Source organism: Paramisgurnus dabryanus, chromosome 23, assembly GCF_030506205.2.
Source record: "Paramisgurnus dabryanus chromosome 23, PD_genome_1.1, whole genome shotgun sequence".
NCBI classification, from domain to species: Eukaryota; Metazoa; Chordata; class Actinopteri; order Cypriniformes; family Cobitidae; genus Paramisgurnus; species Paramisgurnus dabryanus.
In genome coordinates this window covers 12602149-12624565 of record NC_133359.1, presented here as the reverse complement: position 1 = coordinate 12624565, position 22417 = coordinate 12602149, and the positions used below count along the sequence as shown (strand labels likewise).

The 22417-nt window shown below is 37.2% G+C and overlaps 2 protein-coding genes across 2 annotated transcripts in view; both read left to right on the top strand.

Moving 5' to 3' along the window:
* The window catches only part of galnt18a (UDP-N-acetyl-alpha-D-galactosamine:polypeptide N-acetylgalactosaminyltransferase 18a), a 70158-nt gene extending 63915 nt beyond the window's left edge, over positions 1–6243 (top strand). Inside the window, exon 11 of the mRNA XM_065291769.2 lies at positions 5194–6243. Within this exon, the coding sequence (XP_065147841.1) occupies positions 5194–5340 (147 nt within the window). The 3' untranslated portion in view covers positions 5341–6243. The remainder of the gene's footprint in view (positions 1–5193) is intronic.
* Positions 6244–13212: 6969 nt separating this feature from the next.
* Positions 13213–13770, top strand: LOC135764927 (phosphatidylinositol N-acetylglucosaminyltransferase subunit Y). The gene has a single exon (XM_065275601.2). The coding sequence runs from the start codon at positions 13353–13355 to the stop codon at positions 13566–13568; it is 216 nt and encodes a 71-aa protein (XP_065131673.1). The 5' UTR covers positions 13213–13352; the 3' UTR covers positions 13569–13770.
* The last annotated feature ends 8647 nt before the right edge of the window (positions 13771–22417 follow it).

The following is a 22417-nucleotide window of genomic DNA, read 5'->3' as shown; positions in this document are numbered from 1 at the left end:
TGAAAAGCCATTCAAGTTTTTCAAAAGTTTTTTGACATCTACCTCACGTTTATTACAAATGATTCATCTGAATCAAATCTTACCAATGAATCAGGTGATCCAGTTCACTGAACTGATTCACAAATTTAATCAGGGCTCATTTGTCTGAGCAGTAAATGGACCACTGAGTCTGGAAGATTAAAGTTTTTTAATATTATCCAGACACCTGCATTTAAAAATGGTCTAACTGCATTCATTTACCAACCCAATCTCATGGAAAATTGTGTTATAGTGACAAAATATTTGATTAATTTATTTGTGTTATTGATACGATTTTCCACTTTTTTTCATGCCACTCAACACAAATTTCTGTAAATAGTTTTATGAGTCTGTGGCACGACTTTTTTTGTCATGTGATATTATATTTTGTGTTCTCATAATTTTTTCCTATTTTTTTTACCATTGTCGCTTGAAGTTGGTGTTAGAATGACTTTCTGTTACATTTCAGACATCCAAACCCCAAGCGAAAATAGTTTTAAAAGCAGAAGGAGAACCAATACATAAAATTACATCCTAACCCAAACCCCAAGCGACAATGATTTAAAACTAGGAAAAAACAATGAGAAAACAAAATATAAAATGACACGATAAAGAAAGTCGTGCCACGGACACGAAATACTATTTATAGAAATTTGTGCTGAGTAATACGAAAAAGACGTTTGTGAGGAAAATCGTTTCAATAGATCAAATAAATGAATCAAATATTTTGTAACGGTTTCTTTGGACGCACGTGCGGTGACGCGATACGCACCTGGGTCAAAATTTACTTCCGGTTTCAGTTTTTTTATGGTCTGACTAGTTCCTAAACCGAACTCTTGAACAAATACCTCGTCAAAAATAACGAATGTTTTGGTTTCCTAGATAATCTACGTGTTGTTTATTTTGCTTGTTATATAAATAAACTATGTTTAAAGTACTTTGTTTAAAGTAATTTTATTCTTAGCAGAGATTACCGGAAGTTACGTGTTGACCACGAAAGCCGCTTGTTTATGTTGTTACTGCTGAAACCGTCTATAACACGACTTGCCCTGAGATAGGCTAGCATTTACACAGTTTTAGATGTATGCCAAGTTATAATCTCAAAATTTTTTCACCTTTATCTAAAGTGACTCCAAAGTATTCCAGTTGTACATTTTCTCTCTTAGCGCTATAAACTCTACCAGTGATACCAAATACTCAAAAATCCTGTCACCTATGGGCGTGCTGAAACGAGGTGTGTTCAGGTGCATTGTTGGTGCACCGACCCTTTTTCCTGTCAATAAAAGTACCCTAAGTGCCCCTGCGCCATGCGTTATGATTGACTTTCATTTGCAAAAGTAATACCGTTATGCAATTACATGGTTGTTAGGACGAGTTGAAGCATTATGTCTATGAGAATGGTATTAGAATAGCCTTTGTATGCTGTCTGGTTTATTCCTGTACAGAAAAGTGTCACTGAAAGCTTCGCCATTGCAGGCCATTACAATCCCAACTACACACAGGATCATTATACACACACCGACATCCCTCGCTGCTCAGCTCAATTTAAGTCAATGTCAAAATCTCTCATATTTCCCCAAGTAGTTTAAAACTTTCCCCTTAAAACTTTCGCCATCATTTTGCAGCATGTGTTCGTCCACGGGCTGTGTAACTCTAATAGACGTTTTCTGCATATCGAACATTAATAATAGAAAGATTTCAGTTGTGTCTTGCAAAAGCACCCTTCTGGATTATGTCATCCACATCTCCTTTAAAAGAGCAATGAATAATGTGTCACAGCGGTCTGTCATCTAAAGGCTTTAGCAGAAGAGTGAAGGAAATGTCAAAGAAGGTTATTAGAAAAGGGTAATGCTGCCCCCACCGGGAGAGATGTCGAAACAGATGAACAAACACATACACCATCATGCACAATGTAACAGTACGAGCGATATCAATTCTCACATCGGCCCTCGGGATGTGATTTTCTATCTCGGGCGAGCTCGGTGGGATAAAGGCTTTATGGCAGCCGCTTCCCTGGAGTTTCTTAAAATGGAATCGGGAGGGGAAAGGAGCCAAATCCATTGTGGCCTTTTAGATGCTAGATGTATGAATAATTGATAACAAAGCTTGTGAAAAAGTGAAACAAGTGTCAGAAACGCCTTTAATTAAGTCTTTATCGACTCACATTGTCCTCAAAGATCTGTTGCCGGTCTGGTTTTCCATCTGCATCCAGGATGCTTGGCATCTCATGAATAAATGCATCATTTAGCTCACACAGCATATGTATCCGGTTGAAACATATTATTTAGTCAGACATTTTTTATGACATTTGGCACTGGTGATATAAATACTTTAGGAAGCCTGATGTTAACAAATACTTAATTGTAGCAGATGCCTGTCGGTGACACATGTTAAATGATGCATGCCGGATTGATAGGGTTTAATTATAGGGATCCGGTTTGTTATCTACATGACCCTAAAGCTTACACTGCTTAAATATACAGTTTGCATGGACTGTGTTCACGTACTGTAGCCAGTCTTGTTTTGGGGGCGTGCACACCAAAACTTTTAAACGCATCTGAAAACGCCAGGCGGAAACCGACTGCCAGCTTCTTTTCAGCTGACTGCCAGCTTTTTTCAGCTGAGCGTTTTGTTTTTAGCACCTCTTTTACAGCAAGTTAGAAAAATAGACATTTTACTATATTATGGGCTTTTGCCTTGGTATGACCTCAGTCGTGTCACAAAGTATTAAAATAATTTAGGCAGTGTGGCAAGACGTTGGAAGAGTGTTTCATGCACACTGTGTCTGATGTGAATATCACAGTATGGCAGATGATTGGCCGAGGGCAGAACTTTACTCGCAGTGTTGAAGAAGACTTGTGATTAAACTTGAAAGAGTGAGAATCTTAAAGGCTTTTTCTTTTGAATTGAGCTTCAGGCTCGGAGTTGAAAAAGTCAGTTTCAGTGGATTCATACTGTATTTAATATTTACTCCAAACTGTGCTATTCTGAAGTTTAGGTTTATAGGCCTGAGAAATTTGGATACTTCTTATTAAAAACTTTTAGCTAAAATTGTGCATGTTTGTGACCTGTATATGAAATCTTGGTTGAAGTCTCATGATCAAATTATGAGATTTGGAACATTAAAGTAAAAATTCACATTAATTTTAATCTTTGACATGGCCTTACTCAGTCAAAATTAAAGATAGCAACCTTATATTTTCACAGAATGTTCTTTACATTATATGTAAATCACAAAAAATGACTTAAGCTGAGTTTTCACAGACAGGGTTACATATGGTGAAAAATAAATGAACATATGAGGAGTTCAGATGCAAAACCCTCTAAGTGCGTCTGACATGTTTTCTTGTAAATGAGAATTTTTATAAGGCTCTTATGTTAAGGTTCAACAATTTTTACTTTAATGAAAATGAAAAGGTTATTAGTCCGCAATTGAAATGCCTTATATTTACAAATGTCATATTAGTTATTTCATTGGTATTTAACTAATTTGTATTTGACTGTATTTAGCTGCAAAACCCTCTTATAATGCAAACTTTTTTTGCAAAAACCTCCACTTCTTAAAAAAATCCACTTATTTAGTCAAGACATAGTAAACTGTTGCAAAATTACAAAAAAATGCAGCTAGAAATATTTTAAAAATGAAAGTCAGAATCAGGGTTCCCACGGGTCCTTGAAATCCTTAAAACGTTTGTGAATCTGGGGGAAATTCAAGGCCCAGGGAAGTTTTTTAAAATACATACATAGATACAGAGGATTAAAAGTGCTTGAATCTATTTTATGCAAGAAGTTTTCTAGGAAAAAAATCCATATTATTCCCTGTGTAGTGTAGGATAGGATCATAAGATTTCTAGCCTTTTAAGCACACGTGCTAAACTGTTCGCTTATATCTTCTGTATGCAAATGTTGATTCTTCCCAAAATTCTTTTGTGCATAATTGTGTTTGACACATGAAAACGTCTCGGTTTACGTATGTAGGTGTTGTTTCTTGAGAAGGGAATGAGACGCTGCGTCTCCCTTGCCCTTCCTGCATCCCTGTAACGCCATCTTTGGCAATATTTCAGATAGCGATATACTTCCTGGCTCCCACGTCACCCTGTCTTTGTCGTTAAGCCATTGGTTGAATTTGATATACACATTCAGACGCACTTTCCCCTGGAGGCGTCCCCAAAGTGTTACCGCAGTGACTCAGGGCGACTCACAGCAAAAGGGAATTGTAACAATGTATCTTAAAAGGTTACACGATGTAACCTTGCTCTCACTTGAAATGTGTCCCCACATTTCGTCCTTGAATTTGAGGGTGTTGGACCTGGAAAGTCCTTGAAAGGTCCTTGAATTTGAAGTTAACTAAAGTGTGGGAACCCTGCAGAATGTAAAAATGAAGAAACTGAACCACACATTAGAAGGCACTGTGATCCATATCACAGCCACATTCAGGTTAAATTCAGGTCAAAGTACTCACAAGGGACACAAGTTTGAATGTGAACACAGTCGTTTTGCACGCCGTAGTTCCTCCAATTCAGCTTTCGTGCACTTGGAGGACTTTGCTGAAAAAGCGATGTGGCATTTAGCTGATTCTGCCAACAAAGCGATATTTCGGAATGGCCTGACATTGTGTTCTAACTAGACTTGACGCATATGATTCCAACGTTGGCCAATTTGTCTGTCCATACTGAATGCGACAAAGGGGCATAGCGAGTCATTCACAAAAAACAGCCAATCAGAACAGTTTTGCTCTGTGTTTGTTCTATTTTTTGCTCTCTCGCTCTGCAGCTGAGGAGCGCACACACATACACATACTCATCTTTCTGCTTTTTATGGCTTTCCTTGTGCAACTTGAAAGATTTGTTATATATTTCTGCTTTTAAACATCTATAGTCAGTCTCTTCTCGTCCATGTTTGATGATTAATATTCAGAATTCGCAGAACTTTCAATGAATGAGATTTCTGTGTAGGCAGAGCTGTCAGCTACGACTTTGAGAAATAGAAACGGGATTAAGTGGATTTAAAGGGAAGGTATTTTAAGGACATATAATACGTGCATCTCGTTCACATTTAGTGGCTTTTGCATCTGAGCTCCTCATATGTACAGTCCATTAGGTTATACCAATGAAACCCAGATCAGTTGTGCATGATATCATATGTTAATGTTTTGATGTCTATTGCTTTTTCCAGGAAGGCTCCATTCAGAACACGAAGTCAAAGCGATGTCTTGAACTGGTGGAGAGTGCAGAAGCGGAGCAGGGTCACCAGCTGACTCTTCAGAAGTGCAGCAGTCAGAAATGGACAATAACCAATCTATTGCCTGGCAAAGTCCTGTAAGAGACTAAAGTTATCACTGGATATTACAGTTTACACTGAGAAGACGTCCTATTACTGTACGTGTTGTTTAATAAGATTGAGGACTGTTTTTTTACTCTGGTATTAAACACTGTATTCACCTTGATGTCTGGTGGACCTCGAGGACTATGAAACAAATCTCCGAACTATTTATACAGTATATAATTTTGACCAAACAATTGGTTGATACAGTATAGAGAGATAGTAGTGCTTGAATGTATAATAATGGAGATTAATTTAAGGTCGCATTGGTGTCAGTATATTTAAGCACTTTTCTATTTTGCTACTGTGTAGCACAAATTTAAAATGGTTTTTATTTAGCCTTCCCTTGTTTCTCAGGTTTGTGAATGAGGGTTGTGATTATTCTATGTAAAAAAATAGAAAAGATATTTTGTATAGGATGTAATTAGTATTTCTAAAAATAATATAAAGACTTTTAATTCATCTTTCTGAAATTTTAAATCTAAAATAAACAATTTCCTGAAATGAAACGGCTAAAACCAGTGCAGTGCTGGTTTTCACCATTTTAAGTTGGTTTAAATGGTCATGGTACATTTGTGGTTTCAAATATAATTTAACGGCTCCATTATTGACCCAATGCTAGGTTGAAAATAACACAGCATTTTTTTTATTGTACACTAAAAAATATTGGTTATTTTCAACCCAGCATTGTTTCAAAAAGTGACAATCCCAGCCCATTGGGTTATAATTAAACCTATGCTGGGTTGTTTTAACCCATTGTTGGGTCAAATATCAGTGGCGGCTGGTGACTTCTTTTTTCGACTTTTCATGTGTGTGGTTCCTTTTTTCAAAATATGTGTTCAGTGCATCGAGTGAACCTATGTGCATCACGTGTCTTGTCAAAATAAATGCCTGCTGCGGATGCGTCTATGATAAAAGAGAGGGTTTATGATAAAAGAGAGGGTTTATGATAAAAGAGACGCTCGCGTTTTCTAGATACTCGCATAATCTCATGTGTAATCAGAGTTTACTGTTAAGGGAGTGTCTTGCGTGTATTTTGTGAACGTGAGCGTCTCTTTTATCAGAAACGGTTTTGACGCGTGTGCAGCAGGCACTTATTTTTACAAAACACGTGATGCACATGTTTTGAAAACGCAAGCAACACACGACACTCCGAACACTAAAAAAATATCTGGTTCATTTACTCAACAGCTGGGTTCATCCCTTTTTGACCCAATGCTGGGTTGAAAATAACCCTTTTTTTTGTATTTGGCTGGTTAGTCAGCTGGTCTATAAGTTTGATCAGCTGACTAGTGCTAAAAAACGATGTTAACAAGCAAAACACACCTGCTTGAGCAGCTTGGAGGAAAACTATTCACCTTATGCTAATTTACAGCTAAACTGGGTTTTCTTCTGGCTATATTTAAACTATGACACCAAAGAAACTCTGATGAAAATACAAAAAGAAATGTTTGACATTTCTCAACATCATAGATTCAATAGCATTAAAAACTCATTTATATTCAGGCCAGTATCTGTATTCATATAAGAAGAGTTATGGCAGAGATTCACAGCTCAGCTCACACAAAGTAATTTCTACTTTGGGCAAATCTCTTGTTTTATCCATCTCATATGTGATGAAACCGTCATTTTTATTGAAGTCGGCAACAGCTGAAATCCTTAAAGAGCTCTGAGCTGTCCAAATCCTGTAAACCTCCCAAATGCATAGCGCAAATCCTTTAACCAGGACAAACAATTTGACAAGTCATTCTGTTTGCGAGATGGAAAAACAGATTGAAAACTAAAAAAAGAAAAGATTCGACCTTTCAAAGAAATTGCAGACATGTTGGTTTTTAGCTAACCAGTATTTTGATGCTGTAGTTGTTGGTTGTGATAATGGCATAACAACTGTACTTTATGCTCATTTCAACAAAAGTGAATTGTTCCCTTTATTTAGTTACATAGATTGTTAAAACAATCTCTGTGAAAAGCAGACCATCTCACAAGATGGGAACTGGGTTTATATGAGTATATTTGACAGAACATCTCAAATATAACTGCATCCTTGTTATTGATTTAAAAAAATCAATAGCACACCAAGATATCATATGAGACCACAAACCAAAATATTTTTAACCATTTGTCATCTTCCTTTAATTTACTTCACATTTAGATCTATGATAAAGCTTCCCTCCTATTCTGACTGACATTGAGAGGGAAATTTTTTTTTATTCCAGTATTCAGGAACATTGGACAAAAAAGCAGGTTATTTTACCATGTACCTCTCTGATTCCATGCAGTTCGGTTCTTTAAACTGTGTTTTATTTGTGAGAGCACATAGGTTTTGCTATTTTTTTATCAATCACGCTTCACAAATAGCTCAGATTTGTGTATTCATTTTCAATTTATTTCATAAAAACTATTTTAAAAGTTATACCGTGTTGCAAACACCCTCAAGAGTTTCCTTAAACTCCTAAGAGTTTTTGTTTGTCTTTTTTTCAGGTTTCTTCCAGCTATTTTGGGATTAGAAAGAACATATAAATAAAACAACCAAATATTTTTCTTGGAACATGAAGCAGTGTATTTGTCCATGTTTGTGTACAACAGGATCCAGTTACATAGAAATAAGTATTATGGTGCAAACAAAAAAGTAATGTCCACGTACACTCATCTAAAGGATTATTAGGAACACCATACTAATACTGTGTTTGACCCCCTTTCGCCTTCAGAACTGCTTTAATTCTACGTGGCATTGATTCAACAAGGTGCTAAAAGCATTCTTTAGAAATGTTGGCCCATATTGATAGGATAGCATCTTGCAGTTGATGGAGATTTGTGGGATGCACATCCAGGGCTCGAAGCTCCCATTCCACCACATCCCAAAGATGCTCTATTGGGTTGAGATCTGGTGACTGTGGGGGGATTTTAGTCCAGTGAACTCATTGTCATGTTCAAGAAACCAATTTAAAATGATTCAAGCTTTGTGACATGGTGCATTATCCTGCTGGAAGTAGCCATCAGAGGATGGGTACATGGTGGTGATAAAGGGATGAACATGGTCAGAAACAATGCTCAGGTAGGCCGTGGCATTTAAACAATGCTCCAATGGGCACTGAGGGGCCTAAAGTGTGCCAAGAACACATCCCCCACACCATTACACCACCACAAGCTGCCTGCACATTGGTAACAAGGCATGATGGATCCATGTTCTCATTCTGTTTACGTCAAATTCTGATTCTACCATCTGAAAGTCTCAACAGAAATCGAGACTCATCAGACCAGGCAACATTTTTTCCAGTCTTCAACTGTCCAATTTTGGTGAGCTTATGCAAATTGTAGCCTTTTTTTCCTATTTGTAGTGGAGATGAGTAGTACACTCTAAAAAAACAAACGGTGCTATATAGCACCAAAACAGTTGCTTTGGATCGTAACGATAGAAGAACCATTTTAGTGCCATATAGCACCGGTGAAGCACCAGTGAAGCACCAGTGAAGCACCAGTGTAGAACCATATAGGGGCCATATAGCACCACATATGGTTCTACATAGCACTATATGGTTCTACACAGGTGCTTCACTGGTGCTTCACTGGTTCTTCACCGGTGCTATATGGCACTAAAAATGGTTCTTCTATCGTTACGATCCAAAGCAACTGTTTTGGTGCTATATAGCACCGTTTGTTTTTTAGAGTGTACCCGGTGGGGTCTTTTGCTGTTGTAGCCCATCTGTCTTAAGGTTGTGCGTGTTGTGGGTTCACAAATGCTTTGCTGCATACCTCGGTTGTAACGAGTGATTATTTCAGTCAAAGTTGCTCTTCTATCAGCTTGAATCAGTCGCTCCATTCTCCTCTGACCTCTAGCATCAACAAGGCATTTTCACCCACAGGACTGCTGCATACTGGATGTTTTTCCCTTTTCATACCATTCTTTGTAAACCCTAGAAATGGTTGTCCATTAAAATCCCAGTAACTGAGCAGATTGTGAAATACTCAGACCGGCCCATCTAGCACCAACAACCATGCCACGCTCAAAATTGCTTAAATCACCTTTCTTTCCCATTCTGACATTCAGTTTGGAGTTCAGGAGATTGTCTTGACCAGGACCACACCCCTAAATGCATTGAAGCAACTGCCATCTAATTGGTTGATTAGATAATTGCATTAATGAGAAATTGAACAGGTGTTCCTAATAATCCTTTAGGTGAGTGTATGTGGACATCCAGGTCTTAGGAGGTTAATATAATTTTTTATTTTTTTATAATACTTAATTAAAATCAATAAACACATGAAAGTTCACAGGAGATAAAGAGATTGTGTAAATTGTGTTATTTACTCTTATTTGTTAACCCTGTGTGGGAACAAGACTTGTGAAACAGGGATGAGGCTGCAATCCATATCAGCATCATATAGGACACTAATAAGGTCACTAACAAACCAGCAAGACCCATCTAAAGGTCGTATAACAGACATGTACATCCCCTTATACCTCTGTGTGCTACATACTTAAAGAACCACTGGGTTATTATCACACAATCTACATTGATTTCAAATAGTAGGGGGACCAACAACAAGCAGTATTGATAAGAGGTCCATAATGATTAGCTGTTAAGATAAATGTTCCCATTTCAGTTTCAGCATTAGAATGAGCACGAGAAGCTGAACGCGTTTCAAGAGGTTGTTATCAGCTCTGAATAGTGTTGGGTTAGCAGTTTTTAATCCTCATAATCCTACAGGATGAGACTTTATACTAAATGAAGTACTGTGCAAAATGAGCAGGCTATCTGGACATTGAGAGAATTTAACTATTCCAATATGATAAAAAGAAATGTTTTGATTATTACATGATTCACTCAATATCAAGTGGTAAGTTGGGGAAAACATTAAGTGAACACATCTGAAATTTTTTATAATGTAATTTAATTATCACACAACTGCAAAAAAAAAGGACAAAATGACGCATTCCTTAAAGGGAAACCTAATATGGCTTTTTACAAGATGTAATATAAGTCTCAGGTGTGCCCAGAATGTGTGAAGTTGTAGCTCAAAATACCCCACAGATCATTTATTATAGCATGTCCAAAATGCCCCTATTTGGGTGGGAGCAAAATAGCGCTGTTTTAATGTCTGTACCTTTAAATGCAAATGAGCTACAGCTCCTCACTTCCTTACAAACAGACAGTGAGCACTTAAGATAAAATAGATCTGATTAATACAGTCTGAGTCCCTCCCTGAGGGTGGAAACTATGGTAATGCAGGACTGTTAGTGGGCGGGGCTTTATCAATGTGACCTCACATTGATAAGAGAATCAAAACGGCATGTCTAATGAGCTTTGGTTTAATGGGGATTAAAAAACTTTTAATGTTCACACACTGCCAACACATATTATGTCCAAACACCTTGAAAAAGTGGATTTTGCATAATAGGTGCTCTTTGAATTATATTTCATAGTATAGGTGAAAATATTTCTTTCAAGCTGTGTGTGCTGGTCTGCTCAGACATTTCAAGAAGCACAAAGCTGCTTGTTTATTTGTTTGCTTGCTTATATGGCTGCAGGCTTCCTCCTTTGAGCATAACAGATACTATTTTACCGAAACAAAAAAGGCAAAAAAATATGAAAATCCAACAACCATGCCAATGTTGATCAGTGTTAGTGCTTGTGTTTGACTTGATTTTTCTGGCCCCATGCGTGATCTTCACAGCAGGTACACAATGTTTGCCCGGTTTAAATAAAAAGTCAGGAAAGCTCTGCCCGAGGCAAACACCCTCAGGCTTAGCCAGATTTATGCATCTGGCTTTCCACATCGCTGCTTTTTTACCCAACAAATTTCTATACCCCAGCAACCCACAAACGGAATGTGGAATGTATTTGTATACAAACCTGATAAGGTATATGTGTGCTTCTCTTTTGCTTAACTCTCTTTCACACATCACTCCAGGTTTACAATTTCTGTTTATCCAATCAGAGTATTGTTTTATTACATTTGGCATGTACTGAAAAGACATGCAAGTAAGCTTTGACTTGATTGGTGGATAAGTAAAGCAAAGACCCTACTTGTATTTCCATTCTCGCCTGTACCAAAAAAACAGATACATTTTAAAGTCCCAGACAGAGAGGCGAACAGCCTCTGAAGAATCAATCTATTTATCAAATGCCATGGCCCAACCATGAGAGACATCTGCAATGCTTCTGAGGAGTCTTGCCCTGCCTTTGGTCTGGAGCAGATCTGTTTCATATGACATGCTTGGCAGGTCTGTGTATTGAGCTCCGCTCCAGGACTTTCTTACAGCTCTCATTCTTCCTCACAGAAATCAGCTCAGATGGTAGAAAGGTACACCTGACAAGAAATTTTATTTCATGGTTGGTGGACATATTTCCCAAGAACAAATAACTCAATGTTTCACATACGGTTCACTGGAGACATCTGGTGGTGAAATGCCTTTCTGCAGTGTTTTGTTTTTTTTGCAATGCATTGCATTGCAATAGACAAGAGCACCACATAGTGGCAGTACGATAATTGGCCGCATACGTCATCAAGACTGTCTTATTTCAGAATATTGACAATTATAAAGTTGACTATTATTCTTAGTTAATCGTAAATTGTTGTAATATTCTTATAAGTTGCGAATGCAATGATCGGTTAACTTAAATAAACCTAGCTTGATACCATTTTGTTTTTTTGTATTTGTTGTAAAACCATGCTGCGGGTTGCCCCACGTTTTTCTCATCATTCACATCACACACGAATTATATAAAGTTTTTATTCATATTTTTTTATTTTACAATGACTATTTTTTACATAGGGTCCTTTGAGCTGTCTGTATTTGAACTGCACAGCTAAAGTAATGCGACATTATGGGACGCTGCGCAGCCCAATAGGCGTATGACATCAAATTACCGCGAGAGCGATTCAACCCCTGTGCTTTCGAATCGCTCTCGCGGTACTTTGATGTCATATGATCGGTCAGTGCAACACCAAATGAAGTAGTCGTCGAGTATTTGCCACCGGAACCTTTTAACAAATACAGGAATGCGGGGACCATATTTACAGACGCTCCCGGGTAAGCGCTTCTGGTTCGGCGTTGGCTCGTCAGGTTCGTTTTTCCCACTCGTATACTTTATTCGGATATGTCTCAGTGTGCATTCAGAAGACTTGTCACTGGGGTTTTAAGCGTGCAGCGATTTGAAGCCAACCGTGCGCTCTTGCGTGCTGGAAGCTCTGTGAAGACAAACAAGAGGTGTTGGTCTGATGAAGTGAAGGACAGTGAAAGGAGTCAGGCCTTTGATGTTTCTATTCTTGAGTTTCTTGTTTGTCCACTGTCCAAAAAGCCTTTGAGGTATGATTGTCTGTTAAGCATATTTAAATAATAAATATGATGTTATGATGTATTATATGCATCCAGAGACGGTTGTTATCGCAAAATAAACCCCTTAACATAATTTAACACCCACTTGTTATATATTAAAGTATGATTCAAGCATTTGATTTGATTTTTTAATAACCTTATTTATTTGTAACAAATTCAAAGCTGTCGTGTAGTGATACTGTATGTAGTACCCGGATGAGCGGTGTTTCAGACCTATGAATGTCGCGACTGACCAATCAGAATCAAGTATTTCGGAGCCGTGTAATAGTAGTTAGGAAATTGTTCCCTTTATTTAGCAGTGCTAATGTTATGTATAACGACTAATGACTTATGCAAACTACATTTATCATGGTAGTTGAAATTATTACAATAATGTACTATAAAACTTTTAATAAGTTGGTTTTGGACGTTTTCTATTGTAACATCTCATATTAATTATGATTGACTGTGATTAAATGTAATTGTATTAATAACTCATTTACTTTAGTTTTCATATTTATTTTCAAGGTACGACGAAAAGGGTAATGAATTGATCAACGAGGAGCTTGGCATTGCTTATCCCATCATTGATGGTATTCCTAACATGATCCCACAAGATGCCCGAAAGATCCAGAAAACAGAAGCAACTGAACACCCCCTCTAAATCTGAGAAATAATCATTTCCACCACAATGTTTTTCTCCTTATCCACATTGACTGTTCTTGTGCCACTAATATCCCTGACCGGACTGTTTTACTCGGCGAGCGTGGATGAAAACTTTCCCCAAGGATGCACGAGTACAAACAGCTTGTGCTTTTATAGCCTGCTGTTGCCTGTGACAATTCCCGTCTATGTTTTCTTTTACCTTTGGAAGTGGATGGGTATCAAGCTGTTCAGACACAATTAGACACAAAAAAGTTAAACACAGATAAATCCACACAACTGACTATTTAATCCGTCAGAAATGACTGTGAACAGTGCTTGCTCGTAAACAAAGCACATATTTTTTGATTTATCAAGATACACCATGAAATGTAATACAGAACATGTAACTGGAAGTAAACATTAAAACAATGCAGATGATATTAAACAAACTGCAAATAACAAATCTTTGTGTCTTTATCTAAGTGTGCACAGAACAAGAGCCACTGTATTTCAATATGTATGTTATATATTTCAACCTAATAGCATATAAGTTCCTTCAATGTAGTCCAGCTGCAAAAAACAACACTGAATGTTACTTTTTTGCTTTTTTCTCAGCACTTTCTGTTAGCTTCATGAGCGGGCACATAGGCTTTGGTGAATCGTAACCCTTTACCTTAAAAAAGAAAGACTCGTTCAGGCGAGTCTGAATGACCTTCAGTTGGGACAAGTCACTTTTGGTCTTTGGCATTATATCGCTATCCTCACTTGATGTGTCTGATATCTTTAGTGTAGGTGAATGCTTAGCTGACAGATTTTGGCCTTGCATTTGTCTTGCTCTGTTGGGCAGGCTCAGGTCCACAGGTTCCTCTGTGCTCACAGATGTTTGCTGCTGCTGCTGCTGAAACCTGAGAGAGTTGGAGAGCTCCGGGAAGGTAAAGAAGTTTTCCGTTTGAGTAGATGCTTCAGCCGTCAACCTACACGAACGGTCCGCTTGCACCGGTATGTTGGTGATCTCATTGCCGCTTGGACTGGTGGAGAGGTCTACGGGTGGATCCAAGAATGATTTCTGTGTGATAAACAAGTCTTGGCTGTTGATTTCTTCAGCTGTCGTCTGGGATTCCAAGCTGCTTTCTCCTACAAGCTGCTTCCAGTGGCTCATGTTTCCAGATGAAATTGCCCTTAGGAAGGATGTAGCAGAATTGGGAATATTTCTTGTGGGGAAGGGTTCATCCTTTGTGTTTGCAGCTTGGTTCTGCCCAGGTGGCAAATTAAAAACGACTCTCTTTTTAGTTTTTTCCTTCACTTTTTCACACTCACTCTTGCTTGAATGTTTTGGTACCTGATCAGGGGAGATACAGATCACAGAGTCAATCCGGTGCGGATCCTGTGTCGATCCTGTGTGACTGCTGCTCGACTGTTTGAGGCGTTTTTCTGATTTTGGTTTCTTAACGCATGAAAGCAGCTGAAAGTCTCCTTCCAGTTTTAATTTCTTTTTCTTTGACTTTTTCATTTTCTTACTCTGTGTTTGTGTGAGGGTGTCGGTCTCGTCACAGTCAACGTGCAACAAGATGTTAGCCGCACACTTGGTTTTACTCTTATCCTTCTTTTCTTTTTTTGATTTCTTGGATTTCTTCATAATTTTGTGTATCTTGGATGCATCGAAAAAACTGTCGTCGTCAGGGGCAATTTTATCCACCGTAAAAGAAGCCATTTGTCCTACAAAAATATCAATACAGGACATGAGACATACGACATGATACATGGATAGGTGGTTTTAAACTCATTGCTGTACTTAAAAGTGTGCATAATACTTTTTTTAATGCTGACCTTTTTATATTAAGTTAATACTGTAAGGACGAAAGATGCTGTGTCATCATATATAGTGTCCTATTTAGCAATGGTATGGCAATAATACTTAATGGTTTAATGTTTTAACATTACAGTTTTACTACGCTGGATGTGAAAACACAGCTAAAGTCTTTTTTATTTGTAAAATGTAAAAGAAAAGCAATGTTTTCTACATGAAGTCATACATATTTACATAATGTAGAGAACATTCTCCAAAAATATAACCTTGATATCATTAATACAACTAAGTTGAAATCATAGTGAAAATATAGGTTAAAATCAAACTTTGTGGGTAGTTATCTCACATTTAAATTATGAGACTTTAGCCTGGTTTTCACTGACAGGGTCACAATACTGACTATCGTTGAAAAACATGAGAACTGCACTCCTACCTGAGAACCTGTGGTTTTAGTGGGTCACCTTTTTTGTCAAACAGTTGGACCTTTAAAGAACAGACCTCCAGTTATGACAGAAAAACAAACCAAGAATCAGACTTTGGTCGATAAATTGCAAAACCCCCCAAAAATGGCAGCAAAACAAGTTATATTTGATTGTTACAAAAGTAACACTTCGTTCGCAGCGACGTCACTCTCTGCGCAACGTGCACAACTGTTAACAGTAGTAGCAATTGATTCATCCTAAATTACTAAGGGGATAAATTAATGAAAACTCAATATTTTCCCCTATTAAAAAATATACCGAATATAAAGGTGCTAAACTAACAGGAATACTGCAATTTACTTACCCGTTACACCAAATAACCATACCTTTCCGCCAATTGACTTCCGCCACTGCGCATGCTCCGTAACAACGGAGTTGAACTTCACGCGCTAAACGCCTTTTAAACGAAATTATTTTAAGTGTAACAATAAATAAATATGACCCTGGACCACAAAACCAGTCATAAAATAAATTAAAATAAATAAATAAAATAAAGTCATAATTTTTTTTAAACAGATACATACAGATTTAGAGAAGAGAAAATCACCTTATGAATGAAGTCATTAGCAACTGCATCCACCGGCAAAAATATAGTTTTGATATATTTACGGTAGAAAATGTACAATATATCTTCATTGAGCATAATCTTTACATAATATCTCAATGATTTTTTTAAAATAAAAATTAATAATTTTGAGCCATGTATTTTTAGTTTTTTGCTACAAATATACCTTTTTTGAGGTCCAGGGTGACAAATGTTGTGTTGTGAAGGCGACGTAAAATGATTGCCCCTGGTGGTGGACTGAAAAGATGCCATTTCACAACTACCCCCGTTGCTATAACGATGATGAGCAATTTTAAGGTGACCTTTTTGCCTTTGGTCCATTCACTAAATCAGCAGTGTAGTCGTGTGCGTCACTTAAATTTATCATGCGGCCATTTTCACTGTGGGTGAAATCCCTTTGTGTCTAAGCGTTTTTATCTTTGTAGGGAAAGGCTGCTCAACACGTCAGCAAACTAAAACGGGCGTGATTCTTGCTGGTTTTCTTTTAAGAGTTTAATGGGAGCCTTTAGCCATGTGACCTTACCTTAGCCCTGTGCAACAAAAACACTAAATGTTTTGTTACTAATGCATTTTCACCCCATTGATGACGTTAGCTCAAAAAACTTAAACGTATATATACACATGTATGCATTTAGATTTAAATCATGTCAATCAATTGCATATTTAAAATGCATTGATCTAAAGTCTGTTTTGCTCTGCATAACCTGACAGTCTCTGTCCTCCCTCTACAGTTCATTCTTTGAATTACATATTGCACATTGCTTTGTATAATTTTACAAATATGTGTGGGTTTTGTGTGACCAATACCATTGCTTTACCTAAAGGTATTTTGCTCCAGTGCATGACCATCTGCATATTGCAACATCAGTAAACAAATCCACAGTGTTGAAGCAAGCAATAAACCTATTATAAAATCAAAATATTTATGATAATACTATTGGTCTGCTGCTTCAGAGTTAAAAACATCCTGTGTTGTGCAACGAGACTATTTACTACTCAGTAAACCGCAGAATTAAACCAAATATAGTCACAGTGTGATACTTAATATAGATTCAATTCACAGAGTCACTAAATATAAAGACCTGCATTGCTTTTTACATCTGCATTGGGTGTCATAAGGTGACTCGATATACCACCCCTGAATTCTCAAAAATAATTAGGTGTAATGGTAACACAAACTGCTAATTCCACAGCTTGCATTGATACAGCATGAGGTAATGAGAACGGCAGTTTGGGGGTTGAAAGGTCCCCTCTCCTGCCCCCCAAAGGGTCTAAATACTGCTTAGGATTGTTAGGACTGTGTTAGGGATCTCATGCAAGGGTCAAAGGTCTATTTGTTTGGTGGGTGTCATCTAAACAGCCCATGCCCACTTCAGCCCATAACAGTACAGCAAGAGACCATGATGGGGTCATCCATCTCCAACATGTGGGCCTAGTCATCCATAAATCTTGTGAATCTGGTATGTAAACAACTCTAATTGCTTGCCACCTGTGAAGTTTGTTTTACAGATCACCAGTGAATGAAACAGTATGCTCATCAACAGGTGCAATACACGAGCTCATCCTGTGCCAAGGCACATCTCCAGAATAAGCGGTATTGGATACACCTTACATGCACTTTGCTGGTTTTTCAATTAAAACTTAGATATTGGGTGACGATCTTTCTTGTCCATCATAATTTATAGACAGATGGGTTGCATATTCAGTCGTATGTCATTAGACTGCCTGTTCCCTGTCGTCATACCCTGTTTTTTCTCTGGTTAGAAGCAGTAGCCTTGCTCATACCTTGAAGAGAAACCCTAACCACACCACGAGGGAAGATCTATGGGTCAGACCTGTTTAGGTACTCAAACACACTCCCCGTGTCATGACATAGCCATTCCTGGGCTACATTTAGAAAACTTCGCTCATAGTTACGTAATCTGTCATTCAGTGTCCATAAAAGTAGGACAGGGCCCTCTGCCTTCCCGGTGCCCCTTTGGACACCTGTGACTGGAGCAGGTTCTTTGGCTTACCACCTGATGGAGAACACACGTAGTGGCTGTTATGATTTATTTACAATCTGTACATTTATATGTTGTTGGTTTTTTTGTAAAATGACAAATTTACTGGGAACCTTTTATAAAGGAGATGCAATATAAAAGATTATTCAAGAAAAGTATGGTGTTATTGTATTAAAAATATTTTTACTTAATTACAACATCAATGTCTTTATTCCGTATTGTGTGAGCTAATGAACAAGATTGTTTATAAGAAATAAACCTTATGTGTTCTTTTTAGCACGGAATTAATTCAACGCCAAATCTGTAGTTCAAGGTCATGTAGAGATCAAATTTTAAGCCAGCAAACAAACATTACATTTTACAAGAACACACAAATTAATAATTAAGCAGCACTGGGACACAAACCGTCATCAAAATTAAAATAAAGTGTTATTGTTGATGTTTTACTGTGTAATATTGGTATATGCTGACTGATACTCAATAACAATCATGTAGCAATTAGATGCTTTAAATAATTCATTTGCTAATGTTGAGCACTCAGTTATAAGTTTATTGGCTAATGGTAGATAGTCCAGTTAAAAAACAGTTCTTAATTAAATCTATTGTTAATGCAAAGTATTTTTAACTTAGTTAACTTTTCAAGGTATTATATTTGTTAATGCATTTATTGATTGAGATAGTAAGTAAATTAACCTCTTTTAAATTACAGTCCAGAAGTTCAAATTCAAGGATTTTAAGTTAAGGTGGTAAGGGGGGGATTAGTGTGGGAGAGGTGATGTCACGCGCATGCTTCATCGTGGGAACGGGTGATGACATCATCACCAATAATGAAAGCGGCTCATCAATGGGCAGAGGGCTATAAAAGGAACTCGGAGACACCAACTCTAATGTGAACTGATCCTGCAATACTCTTCCCGTTATTCAATATCAACAGTGGTGAGTACAGCACAGAATTTATTTAATTTTCTATTATTGTTCCATGTTTATTTTTATGTTATTTTTACATCTTCTATTCTCATGACATTTTGTCACAATTTAAAATTAAAAGTTTATGTTGCATAAATGCTTGTCTGTTTATTTTACAGTTTCAGAAATGGTTTCCATCAATCTTGGACTACTGGAGAAAATAGTTATGTTTTTCTCCATCTGCATATTATTATATTCATCTGCAGAGAGCAAACCATTGAGGTTAGTATTTTTTTTTTGTTGCAATTTAATGCTTTTAAATTTGCCGTTTATTCTAATATTATTTTCCCTTCTTGTCAAACAGCAAAAGGGCTATCAATGAAGTCCAACTTATGCACAATGTTGGGGTGCATAAACACGTGGAGCTGAGGCAAGACTGGCTTCAGATGAAACTGCGGGAGCTCCACACAGCCTCAGTCAAAAACCCAGAGAAGATGGACCCGGAGAGAACAAGACTCACTCCAGAGATTATTCTCAAATTGAAGGATCTCAATTCAAGGAAACCTGAGGATATCATTAACGTTTTGGAAAAACTTTTGAGCCAATAGTAAAAACTGAATTTGGGGTCAAGTCGTTGTACTTCGTATATTTGTCAAATAATATTTATGTTTTGTTTAAATCGAACTATTTATTATTTTATATAGTTTATAATTTTCCCTGTGGCGGAAGTTTTTTATACTAATTCATAGAAATTGGACCAAATGTTTTTTTAAAGAGAAAAACAGAAAAAGCAATTTTCAGGATGTCTTTTTATGATGACGGTACAAAAAACATTTAATTGTTTTAACTTTGTTCTGTAGTGTTATCAAAAGCTTCCTACACGTTTTTCATAAAAAAGACAAATGTAACGGAAGGGTGAACAAGTGAACGGGTAAAGTTCGTGTGCAATAGGTGCAACGCACGAGCTTATTTTGTGCCATAGATATTTCTAGAATAAGCAGGTTTAATACAGCTCAATTGCACTTTGCTGTTTATTACATTTATATATTGGGTATTTTTTATTTGCAGGAAATGTACTGTTGAAATTTATTGAATGTTTTACAATGCTTTCATGTCCTATAATTTATTGCTGTAATGTTTGCTAAATGCTTGTAATGATGACCTTATTATAAAATATTGACTAAAAGGTGCTTATTCATCTGTTGTCAGTGAACATTAAATATAAAAGTCAAAAAGTGTCCATGTCCTGTATTCTATTTTTGTTACATCGCGAAATATCGCGCCTTGTATGGTAGCTGTTTCAAAAGCAGCATGATTCAACCGATTCACTAGTTGATTGGACGCAAGGTGGTTTCTATAGCGACCACCGTGAGTTCTCGCGATATCTCATTTTACTTGCGCTCTTTGGTTAGCTATTTGTAGCTGTTAGCTTTACCATAGCTGTCAATTCCGCACATCCCGATCGAGGATGATGATGAGCAAGAAGCTCGTGTAGACTGATGGCAGTAAATTGCCAGCTATGCATATTTGTTAGAGAGTTCACCAGTAGCAGTTTTAACATAAAGTGGCATGGCATCTTACGCACAGAAGCCACTGGCACGTGCCACTATGTTTAGTGGCACTTCCGGTTTCCATTGGCTCGTACCAGTGGCTCGTCGAGTGGCACTTCCGGTGTCCAGTGGCTCATGCCACTTTTTAGTGGCTCGTCGAGTGGCACTTCCGATGGCCAGTGGCTCATACCACTCCGTTTGGTTGCTCGTACACTGACACATGTCAGTAAAACTTAGGTTTGATTGAGGCATGTGGCACTGATAGTCACCGATCGATCATTACAGATTCGAGCGTAACTTATGCGTGCTGCTGCTATGTTCATTTAATTGTGACACAATGATTTTGTGTGTCCTTTCTGACTCTGATGTTTCAGGTAACCGAATGCGTAAATTGAGTCGAGAGCTAAATATATCATATTGACGCTCATTCATAAAGGAATTGTATGATCACAATATTTAAAATGGAAATGCATAATATGCAAAGTGTTTTCATTTAATAAAGCACAGCATTTGTCTGAGCCATGGTCGTGTGAACATTGTGCCTTTTCTTAATATTTAATCAGTTTTTTTAAATCTTTTTTTTAAAGTAGTATGCCTAATTTAATTGAGTCTACTAGATACCCTTTAAATGAAAGACGAGATCGAAGAAAAAAACTGACTCCTCCTTAAAGCATACTGTCGGCAACATTTAGATCCAATGAAATGCATAAAATAAAGGAAAAAACAGTGTTTGATTTAATCGTTTGTAAATTGTATTGCTAAGTGCTTTGTAAATCTGTTTTGCTTTGAAATAATCCAACAATTTATTTAAAATAATGACCATCTCATAAATGTTGTGAAATAATAATTTGTTCAAACCCTTATTTCTTATAGACAACAATCTATATAGACTATATAAAATGTAATTTTGAAGGGCACGTGACGTATCTGCACTGTCAACACCGTGTAAATATCAAGTTGTAATAAAATAAAATAAATATCAAGTTGTAAAATATGTAATAGGACATTGTTTTTAAACATAAACATGGTTAGACTGACACCTACTGTTTTGGCGTGCATGTGTGTAAATGCGGTGCTTTGCAGAAAAAAAATATTATAATATTCTGCGAGATTCTTATAAATGACACTTTTTATTAAATACAACACATTGGCACTGTTTACAAATAAAAACATGGCACTCACAGACTACATTTTCACAAATAATACAATTAGAAAATGTATATTTAAAACTATTATACAATATACAATATAGCTCAGACAAATGTTGTGCTTTATTAAATATATAAAATATTTGCCTTCCCATTTTAAATATTTACATTTTTAATACTTAATTTTTGAATTATGATCATACGATCATCAAAATGTCCTTTTTAGCTCTCGATGCATTTCAAACATTCGGTTACCGGAAACACCAGACAGTCAAAAAGGACACACAAAATCATTGTGTCACAAATGAATGAACATAGCAGCAGCACGCGTAAGTTACTTTCGGTTCTGTAATGATCGATCGGTGAATATCAGTGCCACATGCCTCAATCCAACAGACCTAAGTTTTACTGACATGTGTCAGTAGACAAGCCACAAACGGAATGGTATGAGCCACTGGACATCGGAAGTGCCACTCGACGAGCCACCACTAAACAGTGTCATGAGCCACTGGACACCGGACGTGCCACTCGACGAGCCACTGGTACGAGCCAATTGAAACCGGAAGTGCCACAAAACATAGTGGCACGTGCCACTGGCTTCTGTGCGTAAGATGCCATGCCACTTAATGTTAAAACCCCTTCTCGAGTTC